The following is a 15,309-nucleotide window of genomic DNA, read 5'->3' on the forward strand; positions in this document are numbered from 1 at the left end:
CCCCGGGCCGTGCACCCAAAAACGCAACACAGTATAATTTCATAACTCCGGTCGCCGCATGACGTCAAGTGCATTCGAGGCAAAGGTGAATGTAAGGTTTCATCATTGCCATTGCACACAAAGCTCCGCAAGACAATGTATTCTCCTCCCATGAAAAAAAGAAAAAATAAGAACGCCGCCTTGATATCAGCAACAACAGTACGCTGACGATAAAAGTTGGCAGTCGATGATGTATGAAGACGTCAAAGGTGAGGGCAGGGTGTGATTCCTCTTAGCCTTGCTGTCGCACGCCAGTAACATGTTAGTTAGGTCATGGCAGAAGAGGGGCAGGAAAGGCATGCCTCTGCGCGATGATGCCAGTGCTGGAACGCAGAGACGAGGGCTTGATTTCAAGTGGCCGAATGCGAATGAATTGCGCCGCTGTGATGTCAGCCCACCGATAACTTGACGGGTGAGTGACGTCAGAGGTCTGGAGGACCCTGCAGTAGACAAGACAAGAGGCCCCGTCAAATTTGCTCTGGTTGGTCCGATGGCCAAGCCTGGGTACACACTGGCCCCACCACCAAAAGGGCTAACAATGACACACACCCCCCTTACATCCGCTGCTGCGAACGAGCAGACAGATATCCCGAGGGAGCCGGTTCACAGGCAGGCTAAATGCAACGAGCGCCATCAGACAAGTCGTCTGCGATGCTTTCCTGGAAGCTCTGCCTCAGGATGACACACGCGATAGTGCCTAGTGAGTGCGTCGGCGCGGCTGAATGTTTTTTCAACCGTGCAAAGATCGCACTGGACTTTGTGCTTGCGCTCGTTATGAATCGTGTCCTCGTGGCGCGTCAGGTCGTACGGGCGGGAGAAGATGGTATTGCACACCTTGCCGGTGCTGGGGTTGATGCGATCGCAGCGGTGCGGGCCAGCTTGGCTGTTCAGAACGGGCGCTGTCATGATGCTGTCTTGTCCGCCAAGGTTCTGCGACTGGCGGTGTCTCTCGCGTTTGTGCTTCTGAAGCTGTATAGGTGAATCAAACCGTAGAGTGCAACCATGATATGTGCATGTGTACGTGCCACTCTCAGCGCCGGTTCGAGAGGGCCGATTGTCGCTAGTCTCCGTCTGTGCTTCAGAGGTGCTGCTTCCCGATGATCCCAGCCTAGGAGGTGGGGTTATGTCGTAGGTTTCGTCTGCACGCGAGATGAAGGGGTATTGTTGTGGTATTCTGTTCTCGACTGGCACGTTTCTGCTTCGTGATTCTGGTGTGGGGTGGAGCTGGACCTGGCTGGATTCAGCATCTTGTGCCATTGCCTTGCCGTAAGCGTCAAAATCGAAGCTGTTTGAGCTCTCCGGGAACAGCGAGAAGTTTTGTTCACCATCAGCACCAGTGAACTCAATCATGGCATCTCTGGGTGAAATAGTCTTCGGTGTCTCGGGTTCAATACCGCCGGTTGAAAGCGCACCCATACCACCCGACTGCTGGGAATTACTACCATGTCCCATCTTCTGAGTGGTAGCTCCGAAAGGTAGGCTGAATTCTGGCAGCTGGGGTGGAGCGTATGGCGAGGTGGCTTGGAAGGGTGAGAGCCCACGAGATGCTGTAGATGATGGCGAATGGGCAACATTCAGGTGTTGGCTATTCGCGGCGCTGAGACACTGGCTAAACAGCCGGTTGCTCATCGTGCTGCTAGCATTTACCGGATTTGTGTTGGAGTTCACGGGATGCGCAGGTGATGATGACGTGATGGCGAAGCCCGGGTTGTACAGTTCGTCGCCGTATACATCCGTCATGGTGCGATCAAGCTTAGGGATGTTTCCGTACGCTGCTGCATACCAGAATCGTGAGCTCAGATCAGATGTGGTGGGGTCGGGAACTCGCATACCTCTCCTGCGGTCAGTTTGGTCGATGCCGGGCGTTGACGGCGAGTCTCCAGCAATAGAGCTGGCCACAGAAGCTGGGTGGGAGCGGCTAAACATGTGGTTGAACTCGGGAGCTGGTAACAGTGACCGATCAACCCTATGGTTCTTCATGTGCCCAGGGAGCGCGGCAGGGTAAGCCATGTCAGGACTGGCAGCTTCGAGGTGATGATATCCTGGAAACTTGTCCATGGGCTTGGCGAACTGATGGTAGCCTCCCGAGTTGTGAACGTTTGTATCGTTGTTGTACATATCACAGAATGAATCCGCTGTCGAATCGCTAATAGCAATTCGCGGGTAGGAAACAGTCTGTGTAAAAGGCGACGCTGGTCCAACTGAGCCGAGAGATGACAGTGACGATTCTCTCTGATGTGAACGGTGGCCCAGTTTGGGCGTTGACTGGGAAAATGCGCCTGTAGATTCGGGCTGCATAGGCGATGACTCGACGAATCCAGTAAGTGCAGAATTGAGCGCTGCAGGTGAGAACTGTGTCGAGTCAAAGTTGTCGTAATCGAGGGTTTGAACTTGTGAGGTTGGTTCAACTTGAAGAGCGGCCAGGTATCGATGTGAATGGTACAAGTATGTTGGGTTCTTTTGTATGTTCGAAATATAATTTTTTGTCGCTGAGGTCGATGTCATAGTGTGTTGTAGATGAAAGCGAAAAGTAGGGGCGTGGGTGGCAAATTCACAGCGGCACGACTCTTTTATAGAAACACAGCAGTGTCACTTACGTAGATACCGGCAAGGCCGTGTGAGTGCTGGACCCACTTCTCAAAAAAATTGCTGCGGAGGGTGCCAGTAGCGCGCGGGCGGGGCGGGGGGGGGGGGGGGTGTATGTAACCCTTGCGCGCTGATGTGGAATTGACAAAGCGGCCGATGAGATCGAGTTCTCCCGAAAGGGTGCGGCCGTCGTACTTTTCGTCGCTCCCGACGCAGCTTAATACCATTTTGCGGCCCAGTTTACAAAAGCCCTAACACCGGGAGACTTTTATCAGCAGCTGACGTGCCACGAATTGCAGCCTGGCAGAATGCTTGAGTTTCCTGGTAGCTACTTCCAGCCCCTTCGGCAGTGTTCTGTCCATGACTTTGTATGGTTATAGCACGCCAGTTATATTTTGTCAGCAGATGGGAAATATGCGAACTCGTAGCTGGCACTCGTTTCCGGACCCTCCCTCTGGTTAGTAGTGCATCTGGATCAAGTACCTAGGTACCTAACAGTAGTTGACGGCGCCATATCCAGCCGGGCAGGCCTCGCAGGGGAGAAAAATTTATCAGCCACACTCGCTGGAAAGTTCCAAGGTTTATGTAGATGCCAAGATAGCTAAGCCACACGCCTCAGCTAGAATGACAAAAAATATCATGTGACACGTCCATGTGACTAACTCTGTGAACTTTGGAGCACTTAGAGGGGGCGGACGGACCCGCCGTCTACAGTGCGCTCCAATGACAAATCATCCTCCATCTACGAGCCCAGGACACTCTTTGCAAACCAACGAAGACCGCTTAATAATTATCCGACCTCCATCCCTCCGACGAAACCTCCAATTAATCACCCGCGAAACCCCCGACTCTCCCCTTCTGCACCGTACCATCCCTCTCCCCCACCGGGCGCAACCCCGTAGCCGAGATGCTTCTCCTTGGGCTCACCGGGTCCATCGCCACGGGCAAGTCGACCGTGTCCTCGCTCCTCTCCAGCCCGCCACACAAACTCCCCATCATCGACGCCGACGTGCTCGCCCGCCAAGTCGTCGAGCCCGGTACACCCGGCTACGCCGCCATCATCGCCCACTTTGCCGCGACGACGCCTGACCTCCTCGTCGAGCCCTCAGCCAGCATGCCTGTCTCCGGGCCGTCCGGCCGCGGACGCCCCCTCAACCGTCCAGCCCTAGGCAAGCGCGTCTTTGGCGAGACCGAGGCACTGCGGCGCGACCGCGCGGTGCTCAACGGCATCGTACACCCGGCCGTTCGCCGGGCGCTGCTCGCGGCCGTGCTGCGGTGCTACGCGCGCGGCCACTGGGCCGTGGTTCTCGACGTGCCGCTGTTGTTCGAGGGCGGGCTAGACCGCTTCTGCGGCGTCACGGCCGTTGTCGCGGTCCGGGATCCCGAAGTGCAGCTGCGGCGGCTGATGGCGCGGGATCCGCACCTCAGCTGCGAGGACGCGGAGAACCGCGTACGCAGCCAGGGCGATGTGCGAGAGAAAGCAGCGCGGTGTGAGGCACGAGGTGAGGGATACGGTGTGGTGCTGTGGAATGATGGCTCGCGCGAGGAGTTGGCGGAGCAGGTGCACGAGGCTGTGGCGCGGCTCAAGGCCGGGAGTCCGGTGTGGTGGTCGTGGACGCTGCTGGGGTGCCCGCCGCTGGCGCTGCTCGTGGCCGCGTACAGGGTCTGGCAGAATGTGCGGCTGAATCGGCAGTGGCATGAGAGCAAGCGGGCGAGCAAGTTGTAGATGCGGAGTGTGTTTTTTTTTAGGCGAATATGGCGTTTGGTCTCAATTTTATGGGGTGCATTGCTGGATGTGGACGAGGGATGAAACATGCTTCAACTATATAGAACCGGCATAAGCAATGGAATTTCTTGGTGCGATGTATGTGAAAACTACTGTCTTCTGCGAGTATGTGTTTCGGTAATGTGACTTCAGTAGTGAAATCGGAATCCTGCTTGCCCAGTGAGCCGATTGCATCGTCGCTGGACAGTCGATATTGTGTGACGGGGGCTGAAAATTCGGCGAGCACGGTCACTGTGAGATATTGAGGCAACTTTTGAGGTATAATATTGTCCAAATGCGTGTTGGTCGTCGACCAGGGCACAGGATTCTCAGCTCTGGCGAGAGGAGGCCAGGCTGGACGGCCACGGCTGTCCCGAGGAACTGGATATGAAAAGCGACCGACGCATATATTATTCCAACCACAGATCAAGTGAATACTAGCACTATTAGGTGACGAGAAAGGCGCGTTTGGCTGAGGAGACGGTCAGGTATGTGTCGGGTCGCCTATCAAACAGCCAGCATGGCGGCACAGAGAGCATGTGGGACATAGAAAGGCAGCTAGCTACCTACCTAACAACCAAGAGAGCTCCATAAGTCATATCACATATTATAGACGCAGAAGCGCTGGCACGGCCGATGCAGAGTTGGCCGGCAAGGTCGAACTGGGGGTATCAACGAGCGCGCCAGACAGAGGGCAGGGGCGCATCGCGAAGCCAGGACAAGCAAACTTTGGTTTCAAACAAGAACGGACCGCGCGCGGCGGTACAGCCCCTAGGCCCAAATGTACCTACGCAGCCTGTAATAGGCCTCCGGGTAATAGTTAAAACAATCGGTAGACAGTTCTAAAAGGATTAGTTGGTAGAGGACGATAAAAAAATTCACAAGTGAGACAACCAGGAAAGATGAATTTGTACAAGCATAAAGATCAAGAATATAATAATACTTAAGAAGGAATAAGAATAAGTAAGATAATCATATTTTTAACCGGTAGTTTATTTTTATTTCCTTGGTGGCCTCGTGTTGATTCATAACCATACCTATACCTACCTACCTAGGTAGGTAGGTACCTGGGTACCTACTACGGTATGTACCAAATGCCCACGTAGGTAGGCAGCATGCGTTGTGTTTACGACTAGTCTTTTCGCCTGGCGGCAAAGACTTGAAGCATCTCGGCCTTTACGAGGCTTGTCCAAAGATCAGCTAAGCCTGTCGTGAGTCTGCATGAATGAAATTTTCTCCCTAAATCTTCCTCCACACCAGATCTCGGTTTGCCCGGGGCCGCCTGTAATCGCCGTGTCTCGGGTTGAGCGTCGGCCAATAAAGACCCCACCCGACGTTACTCAGCCACAGCTCTTTAGCGCGTACGTCCGAACGAATTAGAACGCCCTAGGTACTTAGGTAGGTACCTAGGTACCTAGGTACTAAGGTACCTTGCTACCTTAGGTTAGTACCAGGTACGTACCTATTTACAAAAAGGGTCTACAAGTAAACAACATATGCCTGTACAGCAAGGCCATCAGGCGGCTAGCATGTGTTGAAATTCTTATTCAAAATGAATAAGCCAGACACGACCGCTATGTTGATAAACAAGCCGTGCGCGTACTCAGGTAGTCAGGAGGTAGGTACGCTTCCTATTGCGGGCATCTGCGCCGTTGATGGAAGAATTTGGGCAAGCCATAGGTCCTGCCTGCATGTTGAAAACTCGAACGACATGCGCATGGAATCCTCGGCCAGCCATCGCTTGCTTCTTTTCCTTTCCTTTTGTGGTCAAAAGGCGCTCTGGCAGCTGTGCCGCATTCTGTCCCTTTGCCATCCGCTGTAGCGAGTTGACATGTTCAAAGGCATACAGGTTGGCGGTCTCTTCTAGGTACTTGCGTACGTACCTGGGCACCATAGGTACCTTTTGCTTTCCGTATTTGTAGTGCTCTTTGTTCTTTGCTATTCCTTCATTTCTATTGTAAGGTAAAGGCACCGTACATCAGCATGGACACACTCTTGAATGATCAGGGGCCCTGCTCGGCACTGCTCCCTCTCTTTGTCTTATCAGGCGCTTTCTCGGTGCGTCGTCGATTATTACAGCACCTGGGTACCTAGGTAGGTAGCTTGTGGGCCGCCGACTAGCGGAAACAGCCCATCGCACAAAGGTATCATGCCGCATCATTGATACGCGCCGCGGCGCGTCATCCTCGACAACTACAAGCACATTAAATACACGCAGCATTGTGGGTATTCTTGATCAAAAGACGCCTCTTGGGCTTGTTTCCCATTACCCCAAATGTAAACCACCGTTCCCCCTATGGTACAGAACACCCAAAAGCATGAACCAATTCCGGAATCATAAAACACCCCGCATGCGCCATGTGCAGCGCATGGCCAAAATTCGCATATAAAATACAATAACACGCCTAGCCACCGAAGCCGTAGAGGGTGCGGCCTTGGCGCTTGAGGGCGTAGACAACGTCGAGTGATGTGACGGTCTTGCGCTTGGCGTGCTCAGTGTATGTGACGGCGTCACGGATGACACCCTCTAGGAAGGTCTTGAGAACGTTGCGTGTCTCCTCGTAGATCATGGCGGAAATACGCTTGACACCGCCACGGCGGGCGAGACGTCTGATGGCGGGCTTGGTGATACCCTGGATGTTGTCACGGAGAATCTTGCGATGACGCTTGGCGCCACCCTTGCCGAGACCCTTTCCACCCTTGCCGCCTGTGATGATGTTAGTACTGCTTCTGTGTCCAGTGGGTGTCGATGAGGCGCGCGGCAGCATGGCGACGGATATAGCGGGGTATAGTACTCACGTCCAGTCATGTTGATGTGTGTTTGAGGGGGGGTTTGTGTGAGATGGGAGGATAATAGATTGCACTAGGTTGGCGGTTGGTTAGGAGCGTGAGTTAGCAAAAGAGGTGGCAAGCGGCCAGCTTAAGTACAGGTGGGCCAGATCACAGATCAGTTGGGGTGTGGGGCTCGGGCTAGCCACTTTGGAACGCGAAACGCGTCAACACAGGGGCCTTCGGCCTGGGAGGGATGCGTGCCGCATCAGCCAGCTGAAAATAAACAACAGAAATGCACTCTGCAAAATTCGAGCCACTGTGGATCTGGGACATAGTTTTGCAATTATTTGATTGGTCATCTATCATCGTGCCTTGCGTCTCCTTGTTAGCTTGGTTACTCACTTCCTGCAGCCAGAGGCCAGCATCAGCCTTGTGTGGCAACAACGGCTGGATCGATATGATTTCATAGATTACGTGGTAAACGTCGTTAAAATAAAGATATGCCTATTATGTGCTCGTGGGGGGCTTGATTCTGTCTAGGCCATGTTATTCATATTGTAGGGTAGTGTAGGTGTGCGTGATCAAGTCACTTCGTGCTTGAGGTAGAGTGATGAACTATCATGACCGAGCAACCTTAACAAACTGAGGAGGGTTTACTCTGGCAACGTAATGTGTTGTCAGCGCAAGACGCCACCATCATCAACATGCATACAAACATACAATTGCGTTGGATAAAGTGCACATTGAAGATTTTGGATGATGAGCAGTACCAATGAACATTTCGAGATAAGTACAGGGTATTGAGCAACCGAACACGGCACAGGTACGAGAGGGTTTGACGGGCCTTTCACCACACCAGCGATAATGGTGGTAAAGACAGACTAGCTAGGTAATACTGGACGCATGAAAAGAGTATTGGGTTGAAATGAAAGCATCAATGTACCGTCATACTACTTTCACAACTGATGCAGCAGCGCGAGGTCTCGCTGGATGGGCGGCTGTGAGGGGACCTGCACTGCGCTAGGGTGGCTGTTGAACGGGCTGAAATAGAGGCAATGGGGTTACAGCCACGACAGTAACTACTAAGGTACCTTGACATGTGTGGCTCAACATGTGCCTGCGTGCGTGCCTCTGACGTGTGTTGGGAATGACCGTAGGGTTTTTCCTCATTAGGAAAGCGCGGTCCTTTTTTTCCGCTGGCGCACGCAGCCGAATTATTATGGTCCTTATTTTTTTAGTTAGGCACGCAGAACCAGCATTTTTTCGTGCACCAATTAATTATGATCACTCGCGCACGGGCCCCACAACGCGTTGCTTCAGATCAGCCGCCCCAGTTGTGGCCTGCTAGCCATAGGTATTAAAAGGCTCCCCCCGCCCCCCAAGTTCCCGGCCTTTCCCTCCTGCATCAGACATCCACTCGCTGAGCACATACCCACAACACAACACTCTCAATATCACCTACGATGGCTCGCACCAAGCAAACCGCTAGAAAGTCCACTGGTGGCAAGGCTCCTCGCAAGCAGCTTGCCTCCAAGGCTGCCCGCAAGAGCGCCCCCTCCACCGGTGGCGTCAAGAAGCCTCACCGTTATAAGCCTGGTACCGTCGCTCTCCGTGAGATTCGTCGCTACCAGAAGTCCACCGAGCTCCTGATCCGCAAACTCCCCTTCCAGCGCCTGGTAAGCATCCATTGCGCATTTAACAACTGCAACCACGCCCTTCTCTAACAACAACAAACAGGTCCGCGAAATCGCGCAGGACTTCAAGAGCGATCTCCGCTTCCAGTCTTCTGCCATCGGCGCTCTCCAGGAGTCTGTCGAGTCTTACCTCGTTTCCCTCTTCGAGGACACCAACCTGTGCGCCATTCACGCCAAGCGCGTCACCATCCAGCCCAAGGACATCCAGCTTGCCCGTCGCCTCCGCGGTGAGCGCAACTAAGATTGGGTATCACCTGGCGCACAGATTATGACATTGCTTTGATACGACGGGAAACATGGATCTTTAGGGGGTTAATCATGGCGTTACTACGAGAACTTGCTTTACAGTTGGGATGTATATTAAGCCACGGGCAGCCGGTGAAAGCTGCGGGACTTCAATGGACCTTGCCTTAAGTAACTACAATGCCCCTCTCAACAGTGACACTTTTTTTTTAAAAAAAAAATGTGCGTGCGATGTCACATGTTCCACGAACTGTCGAATGCGCGACGCAACATGCAGCCCCCCCAAGCGGGCGCGTATTGGAGCAAGACCTTAGTATGCAGTGCACATCACTGGGGCCACGCGCTGGCCGTTGGCATCACCAAGTCGTATGTATCATAGGTAGTTGAATCACTGGCTAAGTCTTTGTGGTACAATGATTTATTCTGACAGGTTAAACAACAGCATACATGATGATGCTAATGACATTGTGCCTGTCTGTGATTCATCACCACGAATTTGGGTTCGATAGGAAACTACTTGTCATTACAAGGCAGCTCTCCATCCGGGCGAAGCCGGCTGCGGTATGCCCAAAAAGTTCGCGACCTGGCATACATGGTCCACTCCCCAAAATGACTGCTTCTGGCCCTGGCTGTTTGTGCAGACCATCCAAGGCAGGCCAAAGGCACCATCATTGAATGCGTCCTCGGTGTTCCGGAGCAGCGCTTTCTTAGCCTCTTTCCCGGCCATGTTGGCGATTTTTGCGGCACCGGTCTCCCCCAAGATACGGCGCAAGATTGGCATAAACATATCTGGGCTGTAAGTCTCCTCGTGTCTCTGCCACAAGCCATCGTAGATTGCGTCAAACGCTTCGAGCAATCGAGCCTGGTTGCTACCATCCAATTCCTGGATGGCGACAAGGTGCCGCATTACGGAGAGTGTTCTTGGTGGAAAATTTGGCGGAAAGTCGTTCTTCATCGGTATGTTAAATGTTCGTGCCCAAAGCCGTCGATTCTGGTTGATCCAATCCTTTTTGTCTTGTCGCATGTTAATAAGCACACCCTCACAGGAGTGAAGTGTCAACGCCTGCATCAGTTGTTACTTACTCGTAATGGTGATTGGAGCGGTATTATTGCATAGATTCATCAACCCCCCAAGCAGAATTGGGACATACGTTACTTCACATTTTGCGAAGCTGACATCATGCTAGAGACAACGTTAGCAGAGGCTGCGTGAACAGGCTGTGGCAGACATAACACGTAGGAGATAATAAGCCATGTAAGCGAACGGGCTCACAACATCGAGGTAGACAGTGATCTTCGGAGTCGTCATCTTTGCGAGAGCAGAACACGATGCACGAAAAAAGGCACGTCAGTCGATGAAAACGCGGAGTAATTGGCTCCAGGTACATAGGTACATAGGTACATAGGTATGTACCAGGTAGTAGGTACCTGCGCGGGATGTTTTCTGCGATGCCAATAGCGACCGTTTCTAGCCATGTACAGAAATGTCAGCCCGTTTGCAATGTTGGGAGCCCTCTAATACCATATGTTTAAAGGTATAAAGGCGCCAATATGCTAATTTCTTTTATCCAAATCAGAAATGCTTCTCGTAAAACACCCCTGCGCCCTCCTTTGTCCAGCTAGCGTCATCGCGAGCTACGTGCGATGGATGATATTGCTTGGCCTCCTCATCAGGGAGCTGGAGACCTTGTGAGAAAATACAGAGAGGGGTATTTGCGATGTGTGAACAGACAGAGAGATTACCCAATAGAACCGTGACGTAGCCATGTTGCCTATATTTGAAGGGCTCATATTTGAGTACAAGAGAAGCGCACCATTATAACCTTTCTGTGGTGGAGTGAGCTGGTTAGACCCACTGTAGCTCGTCCACTCCTGGATCGCGCGCGACAAGCAAATTTTTGATGATGACGAACATCCCACTCACTCCCCTGCCTTTATTCACATTACTCGATTTGCCACTACCGAAATTTTGTACAGTATATGCGCTCGCGATCGATATATCAAAGTCAGATCTTACGTCGAAAGAAGCGGCGAGGGGCCTGCTGCCCGCTTCGAATAAGAACCCGACTCGGCAACGAGGCTCCGTTCGACCAAACTCACCCGGCGAAGCAGAGCATGGAGCGCCAATCGCAATCACTGGGACTTGGTCCGCGACATGAATCTTCTCTCAGAATACAGAAACCAGAATCAGCTTCAGACCGCTTGGCGGCGCTGAAGGCTCGGGTTGCGGCTGCGACCGCAACCAGCAAAGCGAAAGGCGGCTTAAATGTTGGTCTGCACCCAGCGCTCGAAGACTTGGGATCATGGAAGCCCCAAGGCAAGGAGAGGAGATTGTCAAACACGGGAAGGAATACGCCTTACGGCTCCAAAGAAGCGCCTGCGGCCACAGTCAGAGGCAGCGCAGGGTCAAATACCGGCCAGCACAACCCATACATTGACGAGTCTGCGGCGGTGCAGCCGTATAGCAGCCGAACTCGCGAGCCCAAACGCCTCGTCTTCAATCAAAAGGGCAAATATATTCAACAGGCCAACGCCCTCAGGCGGCAAGAGGCGCTCGAGGCGATGAAGAAGCGCATCGCCGAGCAGACAAGAAAGGCTGGCATAGACGAGGATCTGGATACTGAGAAGAACTTCCTAGTGGAAGAGCCGCCTCTCGTTGAGTGGTGGGACGAGGGCCTCATAGATGGGGACTCTTACGATATAATTGAACTGGCCGACAGGCTGAAGATCGCTTCCCCGGACAGCATCATCACGGAATATGTCCAGCACCCCGTTCCGCTGGAGCCGCCACAAGACCGCTTGGCTCCCGCACCGAAGGCCATGTATCTGACGTCTAAAGAGCAAGCCAAGATCAGAAGACAACGGCGAATGGCAGAAGGGAAGGAGATGCAAGCCAAGATCAGGTTAGGCCTAGTGCCGGCCCCCCCCCCCAAAGTGAAGAAAGGCAACCTGATGCGCGTTCTCGGAGACGGTACGTTTGCAATCCCCGATTTTTTTTCTCAATCACTAATGTTGCGACAGTTGCTGTCAAGGATCCCACCGCTGTAGAAGCTCGCGTCAATCGAGAAATCGCCGAGCGCCACCAGAAGCACGTTGACACAAACGAAGAACGAAAATTAAACAAAGACCAAAAACATGACAAGCTTGTCGCAAATCAGCAAAAGGACCTCGAAAAGGGCGTACACGTCCTAGTCTTGAAGATCAACAGCCTGGCAAATGGGCAGCATCGCTACAAGATTGGTGTCAACGCAGAGCAGTATTATTTGACTGGCACTTGCATCATGCACCCGAAATTCAACCTGCTGGTTGTCGAGGGCGGTGCTTGGGCGATTTCTAAATACAAAAAGCTCATGCTCAACCGCATTGATTGGACTGAAAATGCGCCATCTAGAGATAGGGATGGAAAGGATGCTACACGCGACTGGCTTCTGGCAGAAGACGCAAAAGGCGAACTCAAGGATATGTCGCTGAATCGGTGCACGCTGGTATGGGAGGGTGAGCAGAAAGCTCGCGGTTTCCGCAAGTGGGGTAGCAAGGTATGCGAGACGGACGCGGAGGCTCGTGATGCTTTATCCAGGGCAAAATTGGAAAATTTCTGGACGCTGGCTAAGGGTATGGCCTAGTCTTGGGAGGACCACTATTCATAATTAAGTGAATCTATTACTAGCCAGGGCTATGTACTGTAACGCATTTATTATCATAGAGTGACACTATACCATTCCTTTTACGAATTGTGGTTTTCTATCTTATACAAAAAAGGATCCCATGTCTTTTATCTCCTCCATTTACTGATCTCTCCCCTCTTCTCTATTGTACCTATCTTCCGTATCTTATCTCTCTTCCGTGCTTGGCCCCTGTGGTGCACTGGTATTGGGTTATGTGGTTCTTCTAGAGTAGAGATACTAAATATATAGGCTATTTATAGCAATTAGCGTGTAATATATATATTCCTTACTTCGCCGGAGGACTAAGAGTACGATCACCGACATGAAGCATATCAGAAGTCTTAAAGGGCATAGACCATGGGGGCGTATGGGAGGTCTGTCTAAAGGAAACTTTGGGGGAACATGATCGACTCTGGTAGTCCACCGCGGCGTAGACAGAGCCCTAAGATGTGTTAGGGATCAGTCTCAGAAGCGCCAGAAATACCCTCCATCCATCTGTGCCAATGTTGGAAAGAGTAATTTCCCGTAGCTCCTAGCCACCTGTGCGCGTTTGGCCACTGCAAACTGCCCCTTGCATTGTCGTGGAGCCGCTTTGCTTCATGACAATGCTTTCCTGAGTCTGGTCGCTATAATCAAGTCAACTCAGTGGGGCTATAGTCAAGATTTATCATCTCGATATCGAGCTTTTAGGGCATCCATCTTCCATGTGCCTTCGTAGACTGGTTAGTGGTGCTCATCGCAACTCGGCCGCGCGGGGCAACGGCTCACCTTCGTAACGTGTCCTTGCGTGCAAAGAGACGACCGCAAAACGTGCATCCATGGTTACGTTCCTTCATGTGCACACTTTGATGATGTCGATGAAGATCTGTCTTCCGATTGAACTTCTTGTCGCAGCCACTGACTTCGCAGTGGAACGGGTATTCCCGCCGTTGGTCATGCGTTTCCGAGTGCGCTTTGTAGTTGTAACTACGTTTGCCACAATCTTCCACCTCCTCCCCCCAAAGCTCCCCTTTTGCAGCGTAGTGGAAGAAGCTACTGTGGCAAAGTAGTATTCGGGAGAAATTAAATAGACTGGGACGTTGTGATCTGCCACGCCTGGGGTTTGCACTGACAAACTGTCGAGGGCCCAGAGCCCAGGGCTAACGATCGCGTGTGTCTGGGATACTGCTGCACCTCAGAGAAGTTGATCCCAGTTCTGAGGACAAGCTGAGCACTCGGAAAATTGGCATTCGTCCTTTGCGAGAGCATTGGCTATCATAATTAGTCAGTCACATCACATGGTTTCAGACAGCGGGTTGAGGAAGGCCGACATACTCTCCATTTCGGATGCGCTTGGAGACCTATCATTTGCGAATACATGGTCGTTCGTGTGAGACTGCGCATATCCTGAAACGGTGTTTGTTTGCCGCTCTGTGTATTGGAGGACGCAGTTTCCAGCAAACGGCACGTCTGAGCCATTCATCTGGTTCATGGCGTACACCTCTTCTTCAGCCACACCCTCCCTCGAGAACCGGCTAGCTAGGGTTAAATTTGCCATCGGGACGCTCCCATCCCTTGATTTGTTGTAGTCTGATATAGTATAGCGTCTGCAGTGCGTCATCGCTGCAGGCGCTGATGATGAGGTTGTCGCGGCGGCAGAGCTCTGCGGCTGCGTCGTTTCTACCGAAGATGGACGAGATTTCAACCATCTCTGTAACTGCTTACTCTCTGTCATGTTGAAATGGTGTAGAAATTAGTCTCGTAGGGCGGGGTAAAGACACTTTGTAGGCAACATACACATGTACGACCCTGTGGGCAATTGTATGGGCTCTCACACTGACTTGCTTGGAAGGCAAAGTTAGCGTCTGATACTGGATGGAAGGGTGTTTTTAGTAATGAGAGGCAACTTCAGAATAATTTGGATATGGGCTCAGGGCCCAGCGATTCGTGCAATTTCTCCCAGCGGCTACCAAAGCCACATCGGCCGGAACAGCACAGGAACCCTTGGTTTGTCACTCGACACTAAGAGCTTCTTGCATTGACTACATTAAGGCGCAAAACGCTAGGAATTGTAATACCCAAGAAGCTAGCACCATACAGGCCAAATATTTTTGGGGGTACTCGTGGTCAGCGGGTCACAGCTTTTGTGTTTGGCCGGCACGGGGGCTGAGACGGAGGCTCGCGAGGTGTAGTACGTGCGTGGCATATCTGGGGCCCGAATAATTCCATTCGGAGGTACTGCTCCCGTCACTAGGTACAAAATGGGGTCTCGGGATCTTTCCCATTGCAAAGGGTTCCGCGGAGAAAAGTCCAAGCAGCTGGGAGGCTCGCCGGCATGTTTCGTCGAGGATGGGGGTGGGTTTCTTCAAGGGGGGCTGGACTGATTTCAATCACTGGCAAAACAAAAGATGATGAAGAAAGAGAAGGGAAATGAACGAGGAATGTATGCCAACCATTGGCTGGCACGGGCCATCAAGTACCAACAGCTCGCAGATGGCGTTTTTGGTGACTGTTGAGCGATTGCACCAGGCATCAGCACCACAATATCTGAGTATATGAGATATGG

At 52.2% G+C, this 15,309-nt stretch overlaps 7 protein-coding genes across 7 annotated transcripts; 3 read left to right on the forward strand and 4 right to left on the reverse strand.

Annotated features, from left to right (window-relative positions):
- Positions 1-310: 310 nt before the first annotated feature.
- On the reverse strand, positions 311-2,852 carry CCM_07446 (C2H2 transcription factor (Rpn4), putative; the record flags this gene model as incomplete). The annotated part of the gene is made up of 4 exons (XM_006672587.1): positions 311-571; positions 614-685; positions 727-2,391; positions 2,637-2,852. The coding sequence occupies 4 exons, from the start codon at positions 2,850-2,852 to the stop codon at positions 311-313; spliced, it is 2,214 nt and encodes a 737-aa protein (XP_006672650.1).
- Positions 2,853-3,532: 680 nt separating this feature from the next.
- Positions 3,533-4,351, forward strand: CCM_07447 (dephospho-CoA kinase, putative; the record flags this gene model as incomplete). Its single annotated transcript, XM_006672588.1, has 1 exon — positions 3,533-4,351. The coding sequence occupies one exon, from the start codon at positions 3,533-3,535 to the stop codon at positions 4,349-4,351; it is 819 nt and encodes a 272-aa protein (XP_006672651.1).
- Positions 4,352-6,795: 2,444 nt separating this feature from the next.
- On the reverse strand, positions 6,796-7,942 carry CCM_07448 (histone H4.1; the record flags this gene model as incomplete). Its single annotated transcript, XM_006672589.1, has 3 exons — positions 6,796-7,097; positions 7,534-7,666; positions 7,883-7,942. 3 exons carry the CDS (start codon positions 7,940-7,942, stop codon positions 6,796-6,798), a joined length of 495 nt encoding a protein of 164 aa, XP_006672652.1.
- Positions 7,943-8,625: 683 nt separating this feature from the next.
- CCM_07449 (histone H3) lies at positions 8,626-9,097 on the forward strand (the record flags this gene model as incomplete). Its single annotated transcript, XM_006672590.1, has 2 exons — positions 8,626-8,838; positions 8,900-9,097. 2 exons carry the CDS (start codon positions 8,626-8,628, stop codon positions 9,095-9,097), a joined length of 411 nt encoding a protein of 136 aa, XP_006672653.1.
- Positions 9,098-9,622: 525 nt separating this feature from the next.
- Positions 9,623-10,408, reverse strand: CCM_07450 (2-hydroxychromene-2-carboxylate isomerase, putative; the record flags this gene model as incomplete). The annotated part of the gene is made up of 3 exons (XM_006672591.1): positions 9,623-10,113; positions 10,183-10,282; positions 10,373-10,408. The coding sequence occupies 3 exons, from the start codon at positions 10,406-10,408 to the stop codon at positions 9,623-9,625; spliced, it is 627 nt and encodes a 208-aa protein (XP_006672654.1).
- An 806-nt stretch (positions 10,409-11,214) lies between these two features.
- CCM_07451 (U4/U6 small nuclear ribonucleoprotein) lies at positions 11,215-12,722 on the forward strand (the record flags this gene model as incomplete). Its single annotated transcript, XM_006672592.1, has 2 exons — positions 11,215-12,070; positions 12,121-12,722. The coding sequence occupies 2 exons, from the start codon at positions 11,215-11,217 to the stop codon at positions 12,720-12,722; spliced, it is 1,458 nt and encodes a 485-aa protein (XP_006672655.1).
- A 207-nt stretch (positions 12,723-12,929) lies between these two features.
- Positions 12,930-14,235, reverse strand: CCM_07452 (uncharacterized protein; the record flags this gene model as incomplete). Its single annotated transcript, XM_006672593.1, has 3 exons — positions 12,930-12,963; positions 13,533-13,773; positions 14,079-14,235. 3 exons carry the CDS (start codon positions 14,233-14,235, stop codon positions 12,930-12,932), a joined length of 432 nt encoding a protein of 143 aa, XP_006672656.1.
- Between the last annotated feature and the right edge of the window lie 1,074 nt (positions 14,236-15,309).

The sequence above is a fragment of the Cordyceps militaris genome, assembly GCF_000225605.1.
Source record: "Cordyceps militaris CM01 unplaced genomic scaffold CCM_S00006, whole genome shotgun sequence".
In the NCBI taxonomy this organism is placed as follows: Eukaryota; Fungi; Ascomycota; class Sordariomycetes; order Hypocreales; family Cordycipitaceae; genus Cordyceps; species Cordyceps militaris.